The 23,157-nt window shown below is 57.2% G+C and overlaps 1 protein-coding gene across 2 annotated transcripts in view; it reads left to right on the top strand.

Annotated features, from left to right (window-relative positions):
* The window catches only part of EXD3 (exonuclease 3'-5' domain containing 3), a 296,945-nt gene that overhangs the window by 264,284 nt on the left and 9,504 nt on the right, over positions 1-23,157 (top strand). For both annotated transcript variants that reach the window (XM_075054953.1, XM_075054952.1), the window contains exon 21: positions 22,739-22,832. In XM_075054953.1, coding sequence (XP_074911054.1) covers positions 22,739-22,832 — 94 coding nt within the window. The remainder of the gene's footprint in view (positions 1-22,738; positions 22,833-23,157) is intronic.

Below are 23,157 nucleotides of genomic sequence, written 5' to 3'. Positions count from 1 at the left end.
TGGCCCCCCACTCATGGAGCCCCGTCCTCCCCCTGGAGCATCCGCTGGGGCTCAGCAAGGTCTGCATGGAGCCAGTGGGGCCGCCTGGCCCCAGAGCCCCTGCTAAGTGCTTGTGGGGTTGGGTTTTTTCCACTCCTGGGAACCAAGCATCAGCTTTTGTTTGTGAACAGACCTTAGCTTTCATGTGAAAAGGTTAGTACAGTATGTTAGTTCCTAATGAGGGGATAATAGAGTCTGATTCTCACACCCCGGGGACTGTGAGGTGACAGCAGCACGGGAGAAGGGTATTTAACACCTTTGCCCTGGGAACCTTTTCCCTTCCCAGCCGGAGTCCTCGGGCCTTGCCAAGAGCAGAGAGGAGGAGGAGGAGTGCATTGCAGCACCTTTGTCCCAGCTTCCCTCTTGTGCCCCAATCCCATCCCATCAGCACACACGTCCTTGCGGTGGGGGCAGCTGGCGGAAGAGCCTGCGAAACAGTCAGCCGACAAGTTAGGATCTGGCCCCCCATCACTGGCTCACAGTGTCAAAATCTCCCCAACTGTGGGCACCATGGGGAGACTGTGGGACACAGTGCCTGTCAGGGACACGGTCCCCAGGACCGGGTGTGTGGGGAGTTGAGGGTGAGCCCCCTTGGTGTGTGTGCTGCCCAGATGATGGGTGCCCTCAGTCTGTGTCCCTGTGGCTATCACCTCCCTTGCTGCCTTGCAGCCGTGTCTGTGCCAGGACTGGGACTCACGGTGCATCCTCGGTGGACCAGGATTCAGGGGCATACATGTCCCGCAAAGCCCAGGCAGCGCAGCACAGCCTGGGTGCCATGTGGGGAGGCTTTAAGGGCCCTGCTGCCCTGCCTTGCTTTTCCTAGAAAAATCAAGATTCCTTCCTAAACCCAGCCTCCCACCCCATCCTGCTGCAGTGGCTTAGGAGGGGAACGAGCCCTACGAGTGCGTGGCACCTGGGGACAGCCCCATGCATGGCCGTGGCCCCCTCCATGGCTGTCAGCCATCTGTAGCCATGTGTCATCCCAGGAGGGTACCAGATACAGGTCAGTGTTGCCATTTTCTTGGGGTTAACAGCATCCAGCAAGGGCAGCCCAAATGCCAGGGTGAGGTTTTGCAGGGACAATTGCCTGCCCAGTGGCAGGAACCACATCACCGGTGGCAGTTGGAGGCACGGAGCCTCGCTGGGGCAGGAGAGGAGCCTCCCTGAGGAGCATGCTGCTGCTGCTTTTCTAAGGGGAGGTGGGCTGAGTTAGATTAAACCCCTGGCTGCTGTATTTATTGAGGGAATTCAACTCAGACTGCCTGTGTGGGGAGCTGGAATGTCCTCGAAGCAAGAGAGACCAGTTTTGCCAAATTCCACCCCCACGGGATGCCAAATTACAAGTGTCATTGCCTGGGCTGTCACTCCAATCTGCACAACACCTTCCCACTACTTAGCAATCTTAGAAATGGCAGTTTTTTGTAGTAACCCTTTCCTGGGTGACCTGTTTCTTGGTGAGGTTGCATGTGGGAAACCACCAGCTTGCAAGTCCCCAGTGAGCTGGAGCCACATGTCCCTGGTTTGCTGCTCCTGCAGGATCATGCTCAGGTGGGATGAGGGGTGCTGCAAAACAGCAGCTGAGCTACATCGGTGCCAGCAGCTCAGTGCTGCCATGTCCCCTCCACGAGGCTGGGTCATACATCAGAGCATGAGGGGTGGGGTTTTTTGGGGGGTATGGTCTGTGCCTGCTAGAAACAAGGTGCTGAGGGATTACTGCAACTAATGGCCAAAGACTGTGTTTAATAACATGGGGAGGGCTGGCTCCTGTCATGCTCACTGGGCTTTGCCAGGTAACCATCACCATACCCATCCTGGGCATCCAGGTGATCCACGGGGGTCTTCAAGCCACCATGCCCCTGTCTGCTGACTTACAGCCTTCCTCACTCCCAGCAGCACCTGGCTTCATAGCTCAGCTCTTTTGTCCTCTTTTTTTTCTCCTTCATTCTTCAAAATAGCAGGATGCCAATTCCAGCCTCACTGGGTTTTCCGACAGCACTGCTTGAAAGGTGTGTGCTCTGGTTCCTGCATCTTGGTTGGTGGTGACTCAAAGCCAGTGGCAATGCCTCCCTGTCCTCCCCAGTGGTGCACAGTCCCACAGTCCCACAGAGCAAGTGACAAACCCCTCTCAGGGCTCTGGACTGCTTATGGGGCCGGGCTGTCCTCTACTCCCCAGAAAACCCAGAGGAAAGCAAAGGGTGGGATTTCAGAAGGAGACAGGCTTTGGGTTGGTTCTTTCTGCAGGGACCACTGCATCCTGAGGCTGGTCATCTCCCCCGGCCTGCTGAGCTTTAGAGATCTCTGGGTCAATCGAAAGTGTGGGAGCACCTCTGCTTCCCTGGGGGACAGAGAAGGCGCCCAAGCCCAATATTGCCTGCCCAGGCATGGAAAAGGCTGCGGGGGGTGGGATAGGGGAGGTTGGGAAAGCACTTACTTAAGACCAACCAAAATGTCACAGCGAGGTGTGATGATGGTCAGTGCCTGCGGGTCAGCATTGCAAAGCACCCAAAGAATGAGAATCCAACATTTTGCTTGTCTGTTGGGTTATTTTTAGATGTCCAAATCTCTGGAGCAGGGGAGCCAAACCATAGTCCAGGCCTGGGGAGGGGAACCAGCTCCCCTGGGACTGGCTGTGGGAGTGATGAAGTTTGGGAAGAATCACTTCACTGAAATAGGAGTTGTGAGGTCCAAAAACCTATCAAGTCTGAAGACAGAGCTTGTCGGCTGTGCTGTACAGCTGCTGTAAGGCATGGCGTTAAATATTTGCAGGACGGTGGGTTGGAGAGGCACTGACCTTTCCTAAGGTGCTGCACAGACACATATGGGCAAGGCAGAGTCACGGTCCCTCTTCTTCAGTGGGCAATTTCTGGGTCGTAAAGGCTTGATTTGAGGCTATCATGGAGCAGCTATTGCCTGGCTCTCCTTTGCACTGGGCTGACATGGGTGCAGACACTGCCTCTTGCTTCTCCAGGCCATGCTCCCTCGGCAGGAGCAGGGACTCCCAGGTGCCACGGCGGGGAGTGGGCAGAAGCGCCAGCGGCTGCCGGCGGTGGTGTGGCCCGTGGTGTGCCCGGCTGCACAGCCCCTTCTTGGGCTGCTCCAGCCCGGACCTGTCCTCTGGCCTGACCTCCTTGCTGGCCTGAAGGCGGGTGGATGGGAGCAGGTTGCCCACCCTGGTACATGGGCTCACATCATCCATGGGCCCAAGGGGCATCTTTCTGGGTCAACCTGCGCGAGCCCATTTGTACCAGAGGAGACGTTTTCCAGCTGAGATAGCCTGGGCCTGAGAAGCAGACATTCCCTTGCTTGAGTGTGCTGAAATGTTTAATTAGAGTTTAACAGCAGCCTGGGAAAAAGGTGTCTTGTCATATTTCTGAGCTGCGTTTTGTTGTTGAACTGCTAGCCCTGTATGAGCACAGCCGAGAGAGACCTGCCACACAATGAGCCCTTTATGTGCCTCTCCCCGCGGCTCGCCCCGACCCTGAACTTTCCCATTAGCTGTTGGCGCGCTGCCCTCACGCATGTGCCCGGGAGGGAGCCAACACTGCTCCACGCCCGGCAGCCAGGACGGCACGGGGATGGGAGTGCACAGCCACGCAATGGCTTTTCCTCTGGTTTTCGGGTTGGTGTTGCAGGAGAGGGGACAGTGTGAGGTGTCTGGAGGAGGTGACATTCCACCAGCTGCACTTGGATGTTCGGATGAGCCCAAGGTGCCCTGCTCTGAAGCAGGCACCGGTGTGTGGCCATAGGGATGCAATGTGACGGCCATGGCAGGACACTGGGGTTCAGTGGGGTGGCACCTGGGGACACAGCGTTGGCCTGTGAGGGAGCCTCACCCAAGTGTTTCTGAAGATGCTGCCCACATAAATCAAAGATTTCATTTCTCAGACCCCAGCAGGATTCAGACCTTGGTCCCATCCCTCTGCCCCCACACTGGGAAGGGAAGATGTTCAGCCCTGCCCAGCTGGTGGAACCAGCGAGGCTGCAGGACAGGATCCTCAGCCCTCTCCATCACACCCTGGGCACCTGGGTGGACCCTGGGGAGCACGGCTGCCATCCGGAGGGAACTGGGGAGGAATGCGAGGAATGGAGCACACACCTTCCTTCCCCGACTTCGCCTCCAAAAAGAGCCTGTCAGCATTTTCCACTCACAGGTATTTTTTTCTGCAGGGTGAAATTAAAGTTTTGCCGCCACTTGCCTGCTGATGTCCTGTTCATCAGCGAAAGAGCAAAACCAGGTTTGGTGAGGTTGGACTGCCATCTGTCCCAGCTTTCTCTCCTCCAGTTGGCCAATGAAACAGTAGAGAGCAAATCCCTTGGTTTCAGCAAAACCCTAAAATAATGTCACATGTTTATATTATTACCCCGTTTTACCTTTTTTTGTGTGACACTACCATGTGAAGCTATAGATAGCTCCCTAGGCTTCCTGCTGCAGTGAGAAGATGTGGAGGTGTTGGGAGCCCCCCCAGAAACACGCCTGTCCCGCCGCAGTGACCTCACATGTCACCAACACACTGGGGTCATGTTAGCACATCTGGGAGGTGTTGGGCTGGGAACATGAGGAATCGCTGCACAAGGTCTCCCAGGGTTTCTCCTGGCTCCAGCAGCAGTGAGTCTTCCCCCAGACTGCTCCCAGGGTCTTTCCTCTTGTAGGTCCCAGTCAGCAGCTTGCATGGCTTCTTTCTGAGACTGTTTTTGGGGCACCGTTTTGGAGAAGACCTGCAAGAGCTGGTGTTTTCCCTTGAGGTGAGATGCACATGGTTGTTCTCAAAGTAGGTGGTGCTCCCTGTGAGCTCCTCTGTGCTGGAAATGGTGGCAGAGCCCAGCCATGTGCCTTCATGCTCTGCTCCCCCATGGGGTCAGCTGTACCACGGAGGCCAACCATTGCATCGGATGGTGAGAGCCTTCCAAAGGTGCTTGGCACCAGCCTGGTCCTCACCAAAATCACTGCTTTTTCCACCCTTGTTCTACCAAAGGTTTCTCAGTAAGTTTGGGGCCCCTGTGGCAGCATATGACCTGTGCACCTTCATTCACAGTGTGTCCTACAGCCATAACGGTCCAGTTTTGGTGCCAGAGGTGACCAGCCTTGGTCTCAGCCCTGCCAAGAGTTGTCCAGAGAGAAGGATGGTGGCAGGATGGATTGGGAACGTCATCCTGGGTGTTAAGATTGCTCCTATTGCCTGTATTTTCCTCCGTCCTGCTCCAGATGTGCAGGCAGTGCAGGCAGAGGCTGATGTCTTTGCTCAGAGGCTGGCAGGTGATGCCATGGAGGAGCTGTGGGGACCTCCCACTCCTCCTCCAGGCATGGTGATGAGGATGAACTGTAGCAGGGACCATCCCAGGCTGCCTGGGAGGATTGTGCAGAGGGACCAACTGTCACCAAATTCACAGGCAGGACATGCCATTTCCACGATGACATCCTGGCCAAGCTGTATGACCAGCAGCACCATCGTCCCCTCTGTTGCTGCTCCATTTGTCAAGAAGCTCCCCCAGCCCCAGTGGCCCTGTGAGATGAGCACGGTCTGCACTGAGAACCACTTTCTCCCCAACAGCCTTGGCATGTGTTTGAGCTAATGCAGGCAAGAGTATGGGATTTTTATGCTCTCCATGAGGACGAGGCCAAGTCTCAACTCACAGCAGGGAGGATTCAAGTTAGACCTTCAGCTGTGAGGAGAGCAAAGCCTGGGGAAACTGGGCGGCTCCATCAGCAGAGGCTGTTAGGAATGATGGATGGCTCACAGGTAGGTCTGCTCCTGGCCTGGGGCCTCTGGTGTCGTGGTGGTCCTCCACATATGGAACATCTGGGTAGCTGCTGCCTCAATGGAGAGATGGGCCCCTGAGCACTGTTGACCCCTGTCTGGGCTGGCATCAAGGAAAGAAGCCCTGCCTGGGGATCTGCAGGGCTGTCAGAGAGCAGCCCTGACGCCACGGTGAGGGACAGCCGAGGCTGAGACATAGCTTCTGCATTTTTCCCCCTGCTGATGGCAGGGGGGGAGTGCCCAGCCCCAGGCTAGGGACCCACGTGGGGTGGAGATGCCCATGATGTGGGATGAACCTGCAAGACCACCCACCACCCCAGGGTGCGTTTCAGCACTGCTGGCGTGAGGGAAGGATCTGGCCCTCTTGGGCTCTTGCAGCCCCTTCATGCTGGCAAGTGTTTGCTGATGGGCTCCCCCCAACCTTGTCCCCAACAAGGGGTTGAGCATGGGTTCGAAGGGGCTGGTGTCTTCTCTTGGAGAGGCTTTGGGAGCTGCAGGGCTGCCAGTCAGGACAGGGCCAGGGTACTCGGCACTGGAGGTGGCTCCTCTGGGCAGGAGCAAGGAGCTGCTGAGCGTTTCTTCTTGCCAATGAGTGGAAATGAAAAGTCACCAGGAGAGACCCAGGGGACAGCACAGTGACAATGGCACCCAGGAAATAAAGTGACCTCAAGAGAGGCAAATCCACCTGTGCTGCGAGATATTTACCTGCGATGGAGAGCATGTTCTGACTTCATTGTAACAGCAATGGCAACAATTGTATTTGCAAGGGCAAATATTTGCTCCATCTCCACACCCCCACCCACTGCAGAGCCCATAAGGGCTTCCCACCAGCGGCTTCCCACCAGGGTGGAGTGTGCAGTGTCCCTCCTGTCCCACCTGGGGATGGTGACCAAGCAAAACAAAGGGGAAATAGGAGCCCCTCACTCTGTTGTGCTCCTGAAGCCCCCCTCTCAGGAGCAGCAACCCAGTCCTGGGTCATGGCAGGCTCTGCTCAAGATAAGGTCACAGTTTCATTGTCCAGAGCTGCTGAGCAGCTCCACCCTCCATGGGGTGCTGGGCACCATGGACACGCAGACAGGGTCCTGCTGGCTGCCCACAACAGGCAGCTGCCAGCAGGTACTGGGGTGCGTGGATAAGCCCACAGCGCATGCGAAGTGCCCAGCCCTGTGGGAGCGAGCAGCATCCAGCCCAAGGGCATCCCAGCTGGGAGGGCAGAGCCTGAAGACAGAGCTGCCACAGGGGCCCCGGCTCCACCAAGCACCCCGGGGAGGGTGTGAGCACCCCGGGGAAGGTGGCTGCTGCCAGCATGGCGGCTGCATGCCAGCGAGAAACCACATTTGGCCAGGCTGTGGCACACCGGGGTGGCTGCCAGCTCCTGGCACACCTGCAGCAATACGCCATGCAAACAAACCCACTGCACCATGGGGGTCTGCAGGCAGGGGCTGCCTGCACCCTCCGAGCGCTCCCCCTTCTCACCAGCTGCCTGTATGCTGTCTGCAACCAAGCCCCTGCCCACTGCCCACCACCCCAGGGCAGCTGGCTGCCCCATGGGAGCCCTCCTGACAGCCCCTAGAGATGTTGGGCAGCGACCCGCTGAGTCTGGCCATGTTGTGACACATGTTGCCTCACATGTAGCCATCCCCCTGCCCGTCTGGCCGCGGTCCACCTTGCCCATCTGGTGATAACAGCATGCCCAGGAGGGGACAGACTGGGTTCGGGGGTGACACTCATCAGGAGGGCTCTGGGTGCGAGGTCTGCATGCTCCCTGCCAGCCCTGCAGCACGTGCTGAGCCACAGCTCATTCCCAGAGTCTTCCTTGGCCAAGCAAGGGCTGTGCAGCCCTTTGGTACCCTGCCAGAGAGGATCTGGCCTTCATGCCCATTTCCTTCCCTACCTCTTTTGTGCCCAGGGGGTGATGGTTTCTGGAGCAGTCCCATGCTCACGGGGACCACCCCAAGGTGAGAGATGGTGCCAGTCTCTGTGTGAGGCTCTCACCGGGCTCTTGGGCTGCTGTCATAGCTTGCCCGAAGAGGTCAGGATAAATCTCTGTCCCCTCTTCTGGGGACATCATCTGTCCTCAGCCCACAGCCTGAGTGGTGAAGGCTGAGCAGGGGAGCCGTGTGCCCTCCTCCAGCACCAGCAGTGCAGCCAGCCTGGCCAGGGAGGCTGGTGGCTGCAGATAGCTGCAGCAGGAGCAGCGTACCAGGAACACATCACCACCTCAGTGGGCTTGGGGTCCTGGGTGCACAATCTTGTGGCAAACACGTCCAGGGTATGACCTGTCAAGCATCACAGAGAGCTGAGAGGCAGGATGGAAACCTCCGCTGCCAGCGGGAGCCTTGTGGGAGGTTATTTCCCCGCCGTCCCCAGCATCACTCCTTCCCCTTCTATTCTGCAAAATGTCAAATCTGCTTTCAGCCATTTTCCGTCTGCATGCTTGGGTGTTTGCCACTGCCTGAGCCCTGCAGGGCTGCAACTCTGGGCTGGAGTTGGAGTTCTGGGGAGCCCTGGGCTGGGGGGTTCTCTGCCGAGATGCTGTCAGAGCTTTGCTCCTCTTCTCATCACTGTCACTGGGTGTGACAGAAATGGGTTTGCTCATGAGCTGTCTCTGCTCATCATGGCTTTTTGATGTAGGGCTCAGCGGAAGCACAGGGCACAGGTTTGGGTTTAGTCTTACGGGGCCGCTGGAAGGCTGCTGCCTGCTCAGCTGTCCCCCAGAAGTAAAAAAACAAATGTTGCAAACCATTTGGTTGGGGGAAAAAAGAGAATGAACCAAAAGGATTGGATGGGTTTTGCTAAATCCAAGAGGAGAAGGCTGTTAGGAGTCACAATGTGACTTGGAAGGGGGCTGAAGGGAAAAGTGACTTCTCTGTGGAGTGGCTGGTGACAAGCTCTAAGAAGGTTACGCAGGGAAATGGTCTTGGCATTGGGATGCAGGGTGGGTATTGGCAGAGCAAGAGAGCCTGGAGTGAACACGTGAGCGAGAAGTGAATGAACTGGAGAGCATCGAGCCAGAAATGCCTGCAAGGCGGAAAGGCAGAGCACAAGGGAAATGAGAGGGCAGGGAAGAGCTTGGTGTTGAATGCATGTGGAATTGGTTGGAGTGGGGGTGATAGGTGTGGGGGTGATGGGAGTGGGGAGACTATACTGGAGGTGATGGGAGTGGAGCTGATGGATGTGGGTCTGGTTGGTGTGGGGTGACCAGACTGAAGGTGGATATTGTGGAGGTGATGAGAGTGGGTTGATCATACTGGAGGTCGTGGGAATGGGGTGACCAGGTGGGAGGTGGTGGGAGTAGAAGACAAAGCCTCCTCCATCAGGGGGTTGGTGCTGCCCAGGCGAGGGGAGCAGCCACTCTGCAGGGGACCCTCCAAAGCAGAGGCAGGAGCAAAGCACCGCTGCGCTGAGGCAGCAAGTATCCAGAGCCTCCCAAGTCCTCCGGGATCTCCCTTCCCAGGCTGCCAAGGATGCTGCTGGCCTTTCAGCATCTTCACTCAGAGTGAGGAGGAGGAGCTGATCCTGTCAGGTCAGCTGGGCATGGGGTTCTGCCACCCACGGTCCTGCCCTGCTGGGGAAGGGGCCATCTCAGGTCCCAGCTCTGCTGCCATGTGGGTCATGCAGCCATGTGTGGCAATGGGCTGTGCGAGCACCGTTCCTGCTTGGGTTTCTCCTGGACTTGGTGGATGTGTCGTGGTTTAACCCCAGCCAGCAACTAAACACCACACAGCCGCTCACTCACTCCCCCCCCATCCAGTGGGATGGGGGAGAAAATCAGGAAAAGAAGTAAAACTCCTGGGTTGAGATAAGAACAGTTTAATAGAACAGAAAAGAAGAAACTAATAATGATAATGATAACACTAATATAATGACAACAGTAGTAATAAAAGGATTGAAATGTACAAATGATGCGCAGGGCAATTGCTCACCACCCGCCGACCGACACCCAGCCAGTCCCCGAGCAGCGATTCCCTGCCCCCCCCTTCCCAGTTCCTAAACTAGATGGGACGCCACATGGTATGGAATACACCGTTGGCCAGTTTGGGTCAGGTGCCCTGGCTGGGCATGAGAAGCTGAAAAATCCTTAACTATAGTCTAAACACTACTGAGCAACAACTGAAAACATCAGTGTTATCAGCATTCTTCACATACTGAACTCAAAACATAGCACTGCACCAGCTACTAGGAAGACAGTTAATTCTATCCCAGCTGAAACCAGGACAGGATGGTAACATGCAAACCAAGATGCAAAATGCGTCCCTCTGTCAGGCTGCTGGCGAGCTGCCCGAGGGGCCCTGCGGTGTTGGAAATGTGGTATCTCTGCCTTGGGAGCTTTTTTTTTCTTTATTAAACTAAAGGCTGGCTTTGGATGTTGGGGGGTCTGGGGCTCATCTTGACGCATGCCCAGGACATTGCACCACAGCTGATTTTTACAGGCTCCTGACTGGCAGCACTGGGAGCCTGAACCAGTTGCAAGACCTCATTAAGTGCTGAGACGGGCATGCGTGGGACCCTGGGGCAGCTTTTACTGCTCCACGCGTCAGGGCTGGCGAGACACCCTTGCCTGTGACTTGAGCCCAAAAACCTCTGCGTGCCCTGCACAGTCATCCTGTGCTGCTCCCTGCCAGGTATTTGGGGAATCTGGAGCCCCGTGTGCCACTGGCAGAAGGGTGCAGGCTGGAGAGCTGATGCGGGGTGCTGGGAACCCAGCTGCAGCACTCGAAGGGTTCGCAAGTGTGTCAAAGCAGAAAAATGTGCTGGGAACAGCTTTGCCCTCCCTCTCTTTGACTCCTCCTGTGCACACCAAGCGAGGCCAAGTCCCAGTGCAAGCAGGGAGCCACTGCCTCCTCACCAGGCTGCTGCCCCCGGCCCCGCTGGGGTGTGCAGGGAGGTATTTGGAGGGTGCTGAGAACTGTTTGGCTCGTGGCAGGCGGAGTGCAGGCTGGCAGGGAGCCTTGCCTTCTCCCCCCCAGCTGTGCCGCACGACGGAGGGGTGGGAGGACGGATCCAGCTCAGCCCGCTGCAGGGCTGTGGCTTTTCCCCAGGGAGAGAGGCCGTGGGGAGCAGGTCTGGGGGCAGCCTGAGTCGTCTGCAGAGCCAGGGCTGAAGGGAATTGAAATCCTCAGGTGCAGGAAAGTCCCTGCAGCTCATGGTGCGGAGCGTGACGGTGGTTTTGATTTTAGCAGAATTTAAGCTTCTGCTTCAAAATGAAAGTATCCAGCCCTCTTGGCTGTGGGGAGCACAACCCCCTGGCCACGTCCCAACTGCTGCCACGCAGCCGAGGGGACAGATCCAGCACCCATGGTTGTGTCCAGGGCAGGGGGCTAGACGCTGGACCATACTGGAGCTAGTTTATATACTCAGGCTTTCCCCACCTTCAACCAATCCATTCTGCAGCCCAAGGGTTTGCCTACCAGGGTGTGCTGCCCAGGAGGAACAGACAGACCTCCTGCAGGTGGGATCTGGGAAGGTGAGAAGGTCCGTCTATGGCCATTTCCCCAAGGGGCCACGTTTGCAGTGGGATGGCCAGGCAGGCCCATGCCGGCCCACGGGCGGGTGCTGCGAATGGTTTGTTACCTCTGTAAAATACTGTGTTCCCTTCCTCCCCTGCCATGGCCAAGCTGGCAGCAGCTGCCTCCCCAACAGGCACCCACGCTCGGCCCCAAGGAGCCGGGCTGGTGGCACAGCCCGGCTCTGCTGCCCTTTGAGCCCAGCCTGGGGGTGAGTTTAGCCTGGGGATGAGCCCAGCCTGGGGGTGAGCTCCTGCCTGGGAGTGAACCCAGCATGGGAGTGAGCTCTGCCTGGGAGTGAGCGCAGCCTGGGGGCTAATCTCAGGATGGGGGCTAATCCCAGCCAGGGGTCTAATCCCATCCTCAGGTCTAACCTCAGGCCAGTTGCTGAGCCCAGCCCGGATGCTGAGCCCAGGTGTGTGCTGAGCCCAGTTCAAGTGATAAGCCCAGCCCAGCTCAGCCTGGGTGCTGAGCCCATCCCGGGGCTGAGCCCTGCGAAACACAGACTGGAAGAAAACTGCTGTGCCTTGCTCTGTCCGTCCCTGTGGGGTAGGTGACAGCCCAGCCCGGCTGCAGGACACACGCCCAGAGCTAGGGGGTTTTCCCCCCAAACCCGCTACGTCGAGGCAGCCTGGGCCCTGGCCGCGCTGGGCAGCAGCACAGGCAGCAGTGCGGGCAGCAGCACAGGCAGCAGTGCAGGCAGCAGACTGGCCCGACTGGGCAGGCATCCTCCCCGGCTGCCCGGAGCCCTTGGGAAAGGGGGCACCGTGCCCCGGGCAGCCGCAGCCTCATAATGCCCATCTTGTTCTGCAGGCTGGGAGCGCATGGGGTGAGCCTTCCCTGCCCCTCCTCCAGCCCGTTCCCAGCCTATTCTACCTTATGTGTAGGAACTGGTTTTTCTTCCTGGGCTATTGTTTCCGCTGGATTGGTTAGATTGCTCCAGGCCTTGCTCAGATTTCCTTTCTCACGCTTTTTTTTTTTTTTTTTATATTCCCGTTTTCTGCTGCAGCTTCTATTCTCGCCTCAATTAAAGCAGCAGGCGCTGCCTGGCGGGTGAGGGGGGGGCGGGTCTCACCTCCTCCCAGCTTTGCCCGGATGCTTACTGTGATTGCCCAGGACAAGGGGCCAGGCTCCAAAATCATGTTACTGTGCTGGGGAGCCTGCTCTTGGGCCAGTAAAGGCAGTCTCTGCCCTGGACAACCTGCAGGCTACACAAGCTTCTTGGGCTCGAGCTGCTCAAGTTTCCATTTTTATGCAGCTATGTCCACTAAATCAATTTTTTGCTTTAGTAAATAAAAAGTGATGGGTCTGGTGCAGCCCTACAGTCTCAGGCATGACTCCCACAGAGCAGTATGCAGGGGGGGACTGTAGGGGTTACCCCTGGGTGCTGAGCCAGGGTGGCACCACGTCCTTCCCACAATGCTGCCACCTGAGGCGAAGCTCATCCTGCTGAGCTTCAACTGCTGCTTCTGAGCAGAGTGGGGTGAATCCTAGCCCTCCTGGACCAGTCCTACCCCTGCGGCACAGATTTAAGGCCAGGCTTGAGAAGGGACACCTGCATCTGGCCACTGACCCAGGTGGTGGCATGATGCGAGAGGGCTGCTCTGTGTCTGCGGTGGGTTAGCTGTGATGAAGTGTTCCCAGCCTCAGCGTGGCTGGAGGAGAGGAGAGCCTGGCCTGCAGAGATAAGTGCCTGGAGGATGTGGCTCTGCTACCCAGCTCCTTCTTTCCCGCCACACCACACCATGGACCAGGCAGAGGTGTGGGCAGGATGTGCCGATGCCTCAGAAGACGCTGCCCTCTACCAGGAGGTCTGGCACACCAACAGGGAAAGGCAGGCAGCGCGCAGATGGTATCTGGCTCCAGCTGGGGAAGCCAGCGCGTCCCCCGGGGGCCTCCGCACTGCACCGTGGGCAGGCTTGGGTTCCCAGATAAAAATAGAAGCTGAAACATGAGCCCAACTTCCCCGGCCACTGCATCAACACCCAATTCTGCCTCTGCCTGCGCACCCGCACCACTCTCAGCCACTGCGCCGTCCTGGGGGCACCAGCCCGTGTCACCCCCAGGACTCCCCAGGGAGGGCAGAGGAGGAGGCAGGGGGGATGCAGGTGAGGATGCCTGTGAACCAGATGGCCATAGAAGATCAGAGCCATGCAGCCACCTGGCCCAGGGTGGCCTCAGCCACTTGTATAGAGCTGAAAACTGCTCTGGGGAAAAGCAGAGAGCTTTGGGGGCACAGCTTCCAGCCAGACACAGCTTCAAGGGCTCAGTATAGGGGCAAGGAGAGAAATTCTCTGACATACATTATATAGATGGTCCCAGGACCTCAACCAGAGGAGGGGCAGCTGCCAGGGAAAGCCAGAAGGAACAGGAATAAGGGCAGCTGTTGTCTTAATATATAATAAAGATCATTCCCTAAAGCTTGTCCAGCACCGGGAGTGGAGGATGGAGCCCCGGGTACGGCTGCATGTTCAGCCAGGAGGAAGGTGCAGCAGCAGAGCTGAGGCTTTGCATGCTGCACTGGGGTTTCATGGGACCTGGGTCAGGCAGGAAATTCAGCTTCCAACATGGCCAACGTGCATTTGGGTAACAAAGAGCAGTGCCCGTGCCTGAGTGTTAATGATCTGAGTGTTGGACTCTAGAAAGCAAAGCTTTGGTCCTTTGCAGTTTCCAGCACTCTGTCACAGTCAGAAAATGTATCTCTGTGACCCTTTCCATTTCTGGTGCAAAAGTGTGATGCTCCTGAAGGTCTAGGGGATGCTTGGTAGCCAGATTTCCATCTGCATTTTAGTTTTTGGGTGAGACCCTTTCAAATATGAGCTGGTGGGACATGGACCCTCGCTCTCTTTCCAGCACTTTCAGAGCTCAGGTTGGATTGGTTTTTCCAGCCCTCACATTCACCAACCTCCAACATCCTCTGGCCAAGAGCTGAGCTCTCACCTCCAACTGGATAAAACTCAGTAGCTTGATGAAGAGAGTAGCAATGAGCCGCACTGCAGGGAGCTGGGCAAGTTAACCCTTCTCCTGCCGTGGTGCAGGGTCCCCTGGGATGACTCGGGAGCAGACTGGTGCAGGAAGTGTGTGCCCTGGAGCCGCATGGTGCAGGTTTGCACACCCAGGAGGAGTTAACTCTCGCCCCAGAGGTGGATATAAAGCACATTTTTGCAGGCAGGAAGGCAGCGTGCTGGCATAGGGCTGGAGAAACAGAGGCACCAGCGGTCAGGCAGGGAGGAGGGTGAGAAGGGACAGTTTGCCCACCGGCCCCCAGCAGCTCCTGGCACAGAGCTCACCCTAAAACAGAGGCTTCGGGGATGCTGCGTAACCTCATTATATGGCAGTTATTACTAGTTTGGCTTTGTTATTAAACTTGTAAGCGCTGGGAGCCTGTCCTGGAGCAGCACCCTGCCGTGCTGGGTGCTGTATAAACAGGGCTTGCGGCTATGGTGAAGGTTGGGTCAAGGGTGCTGTGGCAGCTCCAGCTTTTTGGAGGGGCTCAGCCCCCACCTCAGCAGCTCACAGCCCAGCTGGGAAGAAAAGTGAGCAAGTGAGACTTGAGATGGCTGAAAGGCAGCTGTAGGAGACAGAGGGACCCAGGGTGGGAGGGGGATGGCAGGGAAGGGGGGGTGAGCATCTTTTTTTTCCCCTGGGAAATTCAGCTTTGCATGTGGGTTTAGGTGTAATGTCGGGTGAGATTCTCATCACTGCAAAGGCCTTGAGGTACCAAAAAGGGCTTTCGGTGTCGCTGACAATTAGGCGCCGACTACTCAAGGCAGCATGATGGCGAGGTGGCAGCGGGATGGGGTTTGTGGTTAGGGACCTGCAGCCATCTGCGCGGCACTTGAGGGAGCACGTGTGTGCCGAGAGGAACAAGAAACAGAGATCACAAACCCCTGGTCCCGTCCCTGCTGGATGTTGAGCCTGCTCTGGCAGCCTCCACGCATTATCCGGGGATGTGCTTGTGCTTCTCCTCTCCTCCCATCCTTGCCCTTCTCCAGGGGAGCTGACAGACCCCCCAACCCCAAAATCATCTTTTCTCTCGCTTGGAGCAGCTGCAAACTGGCAGGTGAAAATGGAGAGGGGGATGTTCTGACAAGGAGGCCACAGGAGCTGGGGTGCCCTGAAAGGGAGGCAGCGGGAGCTGGGGTGCCTGCGGAGCCTCCGGGGCTCCATCACCTCTGACCTCCCGTTCTTGCTGTCTCCCAATCTTGTCAGCAGAGGAACTCCGCTAATTTGCCAGTTTCAGCGCCCGTGGTTCGTGCTCCCAGACAAGCAAGGCTCTTCTAGCTGTCAGGTGAGCCTTTCCCAGAGCTTATGCAAATGATACTAATTAAAGGCATTCTTATCTGTTCGATTTCCCACACCTTTTGCCTCCAAGGGGGATAGAAAACTTCATGTTTTAACTCTGTATTTTGTGGCAGTCGGAAGGACTGCCTAGGGAAAGCGTTGGGAAATGCAGCGGGTCACTCCTGATGAGAAGAGCTGGCTTATGCAAGTGTTGAAACACTTTATTATGCATGAGAAACCTTCCAGAAATGGATGACTAATAGCAAAGCGGGAGCAGAGAAAGCAGTGGGAACGCAGTACCAGGCTGGCATGGGATCCCATGTCATCTTACCAGCTTAGCAAGGTTGGGCTAGGTCAGCACTTGCCTAAGAGACCTCTCAGAGTACCTGGCTGGTGATGAGGGAAGTGATGTTAATGATTCAATAAACAAAGCCCTTCCCTCTTTGTGAACCAAAATGCCCCTGTACTATGCCAGGAACCCACCGGCAGCCCCGTATTTCCACCAGCAGCATGTTACTTAGCTTGGATGGCCATAAAATTACCAGTGCTCATTGTGCAGGCAGGTCTGGTGGAGGATGCACAGGCTGCATTTCCATGTGGGACCATCACGGTCCATCTCCCAGCGCGGCTCTCACTGTGCTGTTGGCAGACAGGGCTGCCCAGGTTTTAGTGGCCACTCAAGACTGTTGTGTGCACCAAGAGCCATTGCTCCCTGGAATGACCAGGCTAACACACCAGTGCATCTCATCTGCTGCTTGGGTGGGTTTGCTGGTACCCAAGGACAGATGTTAGACTATTTGTAACAGAGCAGGAGCAGCAATATGCACCTTTAGGATAACCAGGTACTGGTGATAAGAATGTCAATGAGAAAAGCTCTTGGAATAAAGGGGAAGGGAAACAGCCCGGCCAGCTGCTTTCTGAAAATCCCCTTGGAGATGCGGCTGTCCCAGGGGCCTGGCTCACTGCTGCTCTGCACCTAGAGGTGGCCTTTGCACCCACAGGGTGTGGGAAGCTCTGACAGGTGGAATTGCTGAGGTTTCTGCTCTTTGTACAAGGACCTTGAAGGCGCTGCAGGACAGAGAGGAATCTGGCCCACAGTGTTGCTGTAGAGGAGAGTGTCTGAAGGTCAAAGCTGTGAGTGCAGCAAGGAGGAGCTGGAGACTTGGGAAAAGCGTGCAAAAATATACATGTAGGCAGATGAGCATGATCAACTCCTGACTTGTGTTTGGAATTTGCCAGGTTGTTACCTGGTTTTCTTTCACTGTCTTTCCCACCATCTCCCTCCTTGCTGGGCGGTCTCTGCTTTGGGTGATGGGCAGGAGGTCTGCTGGAGGCAGATCGGTCTATCTGTAACTCCTGGGCTTGGAGGCTGCACATAGGCAACCTGTGCTGGGGAGATGGCTGGCTGAGCCTGAGCATCCTGCATGTCTGTTCTGGAAAGGTTTCTAGTCTTGATAAGTGCCTGAAAGAAACTCTTGGATGCTCAAGGACTGTGCTTTCACAACCAAAATGAGAGTTGCAACCTCCATCCGGAGGAGTGGCCCTTTCACCAGATGATATCCATCTCGGAGAGAGGGAAAGAAAGAAAGAAAGGGAAGAGGGTAGGCGGTGAGTAGGAAAAGAGATATCACTCCAGGTGGCTGTTGAATAGTCTTGTGATATGTCAAGCAGAAGACGCCCAAGGAATTGTCCTGACATGAGCTGCCCTGAATTGCCCCAAAGAGTTCACACAGGACACTGTTGTCCTTTACAGCTGATTTTGATATACTGAGGATTTCCCAAGCCAGAAGCTCTCCAGGCAGAGGGTTGCATCTCACCAGTAAAACCCTTGCCAAGGAGATCCCTTAGTGACGTTGGCCCATGACATTTCTTCAGCAGAGCAGATGGAAGGAGCCCTGCGAGCCCAGGGACCATTTTGGGAACTGCTCCTCTGGGCAGAGCTCAGCATCACCAAGGTGACTCTCAGAGCACTTTGGAGATGCAGTTCTCCAGGGTATCAAAGGAAGCAGATAAACTGACTCCGGTGCCATCTGAACTGCTCATCTTCCACGTGTGTTGGGCACCAGCCTATGGACCCCAGGTGAGCTCATGCCACCATCTTCGGCCAAACTCATACTGGCTCCCAGGGCACTTTTTGAGTCCAGAAAGTTTGGATGCTGTTGTCTGCTGGACAGTTTTCTTCAAGCTTCTCAACTTCCTGGGTGGAGGCCCAGAAAGGGGATGGGATGCTGAGATGGCCCCGGAGCTTCAGGCTGAAGCATCCAGTCCCTCGAGTCCCGGGAGGTTCGTGCGTCACTGCTGGTGAAATCCCCACCCAGTAGGGCTGGGAGAGGCAGGGATCGTCCTAAACAAAAACAAGCCACCGGACAGGCTGCCAGTATTGCAAAAGGACATTTCACCTGCCTTGTCCTCCTCGGCTGCACAGACAGGGAGAGCCTCACTGCGCGGCAGCTGCCTGCTCGGCCAGGGTGGCTCCGGCTGCTGGAGCTGGGGACAAGCCACCTCGTCAGGCTCAGGGACCACAGCAGCACAGAGATCCCTGCCAGCTCTCCTGCTGTGACATCACAGTGAGACATGACATCACAGTCCTGGTTCAATGACATCACTCCTTCTAATCCCTGTGTCACAGATCTTGGTGGTGACATCACAGAGCAGGCTGGGCTGCAGAGTGTTCCTCTGGGTGCGATGGATGCTGGCACGAGGTCCCAGGGCAGGAGCATACAGGTGCAGGTGTGATGGTGCCCAACATCGGGGTGCGGCACCTCAGTCAGGATGTCCAGATCGGCGCAGGGAGAGGGGACAGCAGTGAGGCACTGCAGTGAGGACCAGAGCTTCATCTAAGATGGGTCGCACCTGCTCCTCATCCTTGACATGGACATGGCGAACAGGGCCTGGAGAGGCAGGGGAACATGTCACAGCCATCCCCACCTGCCCAGAGAGCCTGAATTCGGCACCGTCCCCGTCGGCCCTCCTGCTGAGCGGGCAGCCAGCACAACGGGGGGATCGGAGCGGGGATGCACTCGCCTGGCTTTGCCTGGCCGGCTGCACGTGTGCTGTGCGGGGGCACCCGGCACCTGCCCGGGAAGGAGCTGATTCACACGGGGTGCTGGAAGCCGGGCTGCCGTGGGAAAGCGCACCCGCCATGGCTCCCGAGCGCCAGGATTGCTTCAGCGGGGGTGCAGCCAAGATCCATTTCACAGAGGGCAGAGCAGATCTAGGCTGGGATTTACCAGTGACTAAGCGTGTGCTGGCAAGGGCTGCCCTAGCGTGAGAAAGGCAGCACTGCTCCTCCTCCGAGGTGTGCCCGCTGCTGCCCTGCGACCCGCAGCCCTCAGGGGCACCGGGGCACCCCAGCATGCGGCAGGAGCACGAGTGTCAGCAGCCCGGGCAGTGCTATGAGGTCTGTGAGGGCTGCAACTACCTGGCCCCCTTCTCCCAAGCCGAACTCACCCCTTTTCTCCCCCATGGCCCAGCACTTACACCGGCCACGTGGACAGGCAGGATGGCGTGAGCAGAGAACCTGCGGCTCAGCCCGCTCGGCACATTGTCCCCAGGGCAGGGCTGGGGAGTGGGGCAGAAGCTGCCACCCCCACCCTGAGCTGGGCACAGGGGCTGGGGGGGACCCCAAGATGTTGTGGGGGAGAAGCCAAAGCCTTCACTGTCGGGTTGTAACCCCCTGCTCGCAGTGGTTGCACCCCCCAGACAGTGTTCTGGGGTGCTGCCATGTCCTGCTGTCTCACTGCCACAAAGATTTTTGGCCTTACAGCCACCCCACTTCATGGGGTCCACGACTAATCCTGCCATGATGGATCTGGTGAAACAAAACCTTCCCAAGGAGGAAAAACCCATTCCTCCCCCAGCAGAGAGGGTCCCCACATCCCTACCCTTAAAAGAAAAGCAAGACCCCCACAAAAAACTGCGCTGCATCCCCAGGCAGTGACGCTGAGATGCAGAAGGCTGCAGGGAGCTGTGTCTCCAGGCCGAGCATTGAGCCCAAGGCTACCACTGGCCCCTGCACAGCAGCCACTCAGCGCAGCCTTATTGAGGTGACAGACTGCCCTGCTCACTTCATCTCTTCTGGCTCATTTTGGCAAGGTATTAAAAAATATTAATTGCAATTTTTTATTACAGCTAATTGGCACTGCTGCTAAGTGGCTTATCTGGCTCCTGAGCCTGCCCCATGTTTTTGGGAAGCTGAAGGTGGCTAAGCCCTGGAGGCTGGGGAGATGGTGTGGGGCACAGAGCCTCACGGCAAGCGCCTGGCAGCCCTGGGCGAGTGGGAAATGCCAGGCTGCCCCTGGGCTGCCGGGGCATATCTGGCCCAGGGAAGTGGATTGCCCCTACTTTACAACAGTAATGAATTTTAGAGAAGCAGAGGAATTTGCCCGAGGTCGCTCCGTGCACCCAAGCAGGAGCCAGGAGCCCATGCACAGCATGTTGGCACTGCTGCCCAAACACCATGGCATGCTCCAAACTTCCAAGGCTGGGCGTTAAGGTGGATTAGGTGTTTGTGATGGAGGGGAGATGAGCCCATGCCCACACAGGGTGCATGTCCATGCCTGGCAGGGAGGGCTGGGGAGGAGGGTGCTGTTTGCCCCTTGGGCCCCCACCGTGCCCATCCTGGGTGGCAGCTCAATGGCCGGGTGGTTTGGGACCTCTCTGGGAGCCTCTGACACCCCATGCACCTGGTACACCTGGTGCAGCTGGTGCTGCCTGTGTGCCCAGGAGGTGCCATCCCACGTCTCTCCCACTGCCAGGCTCAACTCCCTTCTCCAGCATGCAGCCCCTTACCCTGTTGTCACTGTCTCAGAGGAGTGGGGCCAGCCCAGCCACAGCTTGGCACACATCCCTGGGAGCTGCCCATCACCTCTGCCTGCCTGTTGCAATCGCACAAATCCCAGCAGGCACCCTGTGAGCCACACGAGAGCTTTGGGTGCCTGCCGGGGTGGTGACATCAGTGGCTCCAGGTCCAGCCTGTGCAGGCTGGGATGTTCTTGAGTCTCAAAAAGACCGTCCCATCCTGCAGCATCAGCACTGACTCCACCATCAGAGCTGGCAGGGGTGGGAACACAGCTCCGCTGGGCAGCGGTATCGGGGTCTGTCCCACAGCTGAGGGTGACACGCGCCCTAAAAGAAAGAGCCTGTCTGTCTCCTTCCCTGCTCATCCCTGGATCCATCCGTGCTTCTCTTCCCTTTTTCTCAGCCATCTTTCAGGATGGATCTGACCCAGCTGATGATGCGCTGCTGCCGCAGGCACAGCTGAGCCTGTAGAGAGCTGAGAGAAGGGGAGGCTAAGGTGTGAAAAGGAGCCAGTGAGTTCCAGTCCTCCTTAGTCCAGACAGCTGAAGCCTGAGGAGAACAGATCTGATCTGATGGTATCGGGTGGCCTCCACGGGTTGCAGTGTAACCCTCCCTCGCGTAAGGCTGGCAGTGAACTCCAAAGTGGCGTCTCCTTTCTGATCGGATAACTCCAGCGGCTGCTCTGGCTCCGCACAAATTCAGGTTCACTCAAATAAGATCATCTTTCTGTTTCCTTGGGGTTTCACCCAGTTTCATTTCCCTGGGTTTGAACATGAGAGTGAGGAGGGTGCTTTGCCCTGCGCAGGGCAGGGAAGGCATGCTCAGCCCCCCACAGCACCAGTGCTTGTGGCTTGCCCCAGCATGAGCGAGGAGGAGACGGGCTGGTGAGCCGGAGCAGCGTGCAGGGGTCTGACTCACGTTTGCACGAGTAGCAGTTGTCTGATGCTTGCTGTGAAGATCAAGGGATTGCTGCAAAAATCCTTTTTAAAAGTGGTGGAGCGGCTTCCACGGCATTTGGGTGCTTTCAAGATTGCACCTTGTCCATCTCTGTCTGTCTGTGCTGCTGCTCTGTGGGGCTGGAGAAGCACGGCTTCAAGGACCTAAGCCTGGGCATCCTTTTATGGCCAAATAATGCCCGGGCTGGGGAGCGTGTACTGGTTTTGTGGAGGCTGCTGGTGGAAATAACCTCCTCCTGCTGCAGAGCAGAGCCGGGACATGGTGGCAAGCTCATTTTCAAACAAATCATCCTCCCCCATCCTCCTTCAGGCAGCTGTGTGGGAAGAAGGGGCATATTGCACCTCGCCGTGACCCCAGTGCTGCTCCAGCCAGCACGCCACAAACCGGCAGAGCTGCCGCGGGCCCGCGCCAGTGCCCCGTCAGGAGGTGGAAAAACATTTCTGGTTTCAACAGGCTTTGGAGCAAAGCCCCAGGCAGGGAACTTGTTCTGGTCGGTGAAGTTATGCACCTCTCTCCCTGCTTGTCTTTGGTGCAGTGTGCTCGAAATGCTCTGCAAGCAGAAAACAGCCCCTAAAAACAAATAGCTGATGAAAGGTGTTGCGGCACATCCCAGAACCCAGCTCCTGTCCAAGCAGGAAGGGGGAGAGGAAAGCAAAGCTGTCAGGGAGCCGGCTGCGGTGCTCCCAGGGAGATTTAGTGCCAATTGCTTCTGGGCAAGCAGCCGCCTGCGGATGCTCCTCGGCAGTGGGGTTTGGGGAGCTCCTTGAGGGGTTTGGTTCCCTAAGGGCTGGCACCCGGTGTGTGCAGGCACTTGGACACCTCTCTGGGTGCATTTAGGCAAACGAAAGGTGGGGTTAGAAAATGAGAATCGGCCCTCACGGTGCTGTGGCAGAGCCAGGCCAAGCACAGCTGGTTGAGACCCCAGCATGTCTCAGGGTCCATGGCCATCCTCCATAGCTTCTGTGAGACAAGAGAGAACAAATCTTGAAGCCACAGCTCAAACTTTGGGTGTCTGCTTGATGTTTTAAGGCAACCTCAGTTTCTGGTGTTCTCTGGCATCGTGTAGGGCTGGGGGGTGAGGTCTGCTGGGGGGGTGGGCAGCAGTACCAGCAGCCTGGCATGAAGGTGTGGCTAAGAACTGTAAAGATGGAATGCCTCTGGAGAGGAGGTTCTTGTGGCTTGTGAACCCCCAAATTTGTGCCTGCTGCCATTCTGCCACCCTCTTCTCAGTGGGACATGCCTTGCCTCAGTTTCCCTCTGCATGATGCATGCGACAGGGGACTGCCCAGCCTCTGCTGGGGGTGCCCAGTGTGTGGCTGTGTGCTCCAGGCAGGCAGGAGATACCCGGGGAGCATGGCTGCCATCTCACCAACCTCCCACTCTCTCTTCCTCCAGGTGTGCAACTGCGACAAGTACCTGAAGGTCTCGAGGGAGAGGATGAGGCAGCTGGTGGAGGGCAGCAGGCAGGCGCTGGGGGATGGCAGTGCAGGTAAGTGGGTGGGCGCCGATGGCTAGGAGTGATGCTCCGACCCCGGGCCCCTCCCTGCGCTCCCACCTGGGACGAGCGGGACCATCCAGCTTGGGCTGGGGAGACCCAGCCACCAACCTGCCACTGGGCACAGACCCACAGAGCTCTTCTGAGCCCGCTTCGTGCCTGGTTGAGCTTGCGTATACAGAGCACAGCTCCCAGCCTTCTACCCTGGCTGCCCCGTGCTGCCCTGCGAGGCACTGGGTCGTGCATGGGATTGCCCAGCCCAGGGTGGTTTGGTGACACGCCAGCAGTGGCTCAAGTGACGGCCTAAGGCCGTCGTCGC

This window comes from Buteo buteo, chromosome 23 (assembly GCF_964188355.1).
Source record: "Buteo buteo chromosome 23, bButBut1.hap1.1, whole genome shotgun sequence".
In the NCBI taxonomy this organism is placed as follows: domain Eukaryota; kingdom Metazoa; phylum Chordata; class Aves; order Accipitriformes; family Accipitridae; genus Buteo; species Buteo buteo.
The sequence above is the reverse complement of the archived record's forward strand: the minus strand, read 5'-3'. Positions and strand labels throughout refer to the sequence as shown.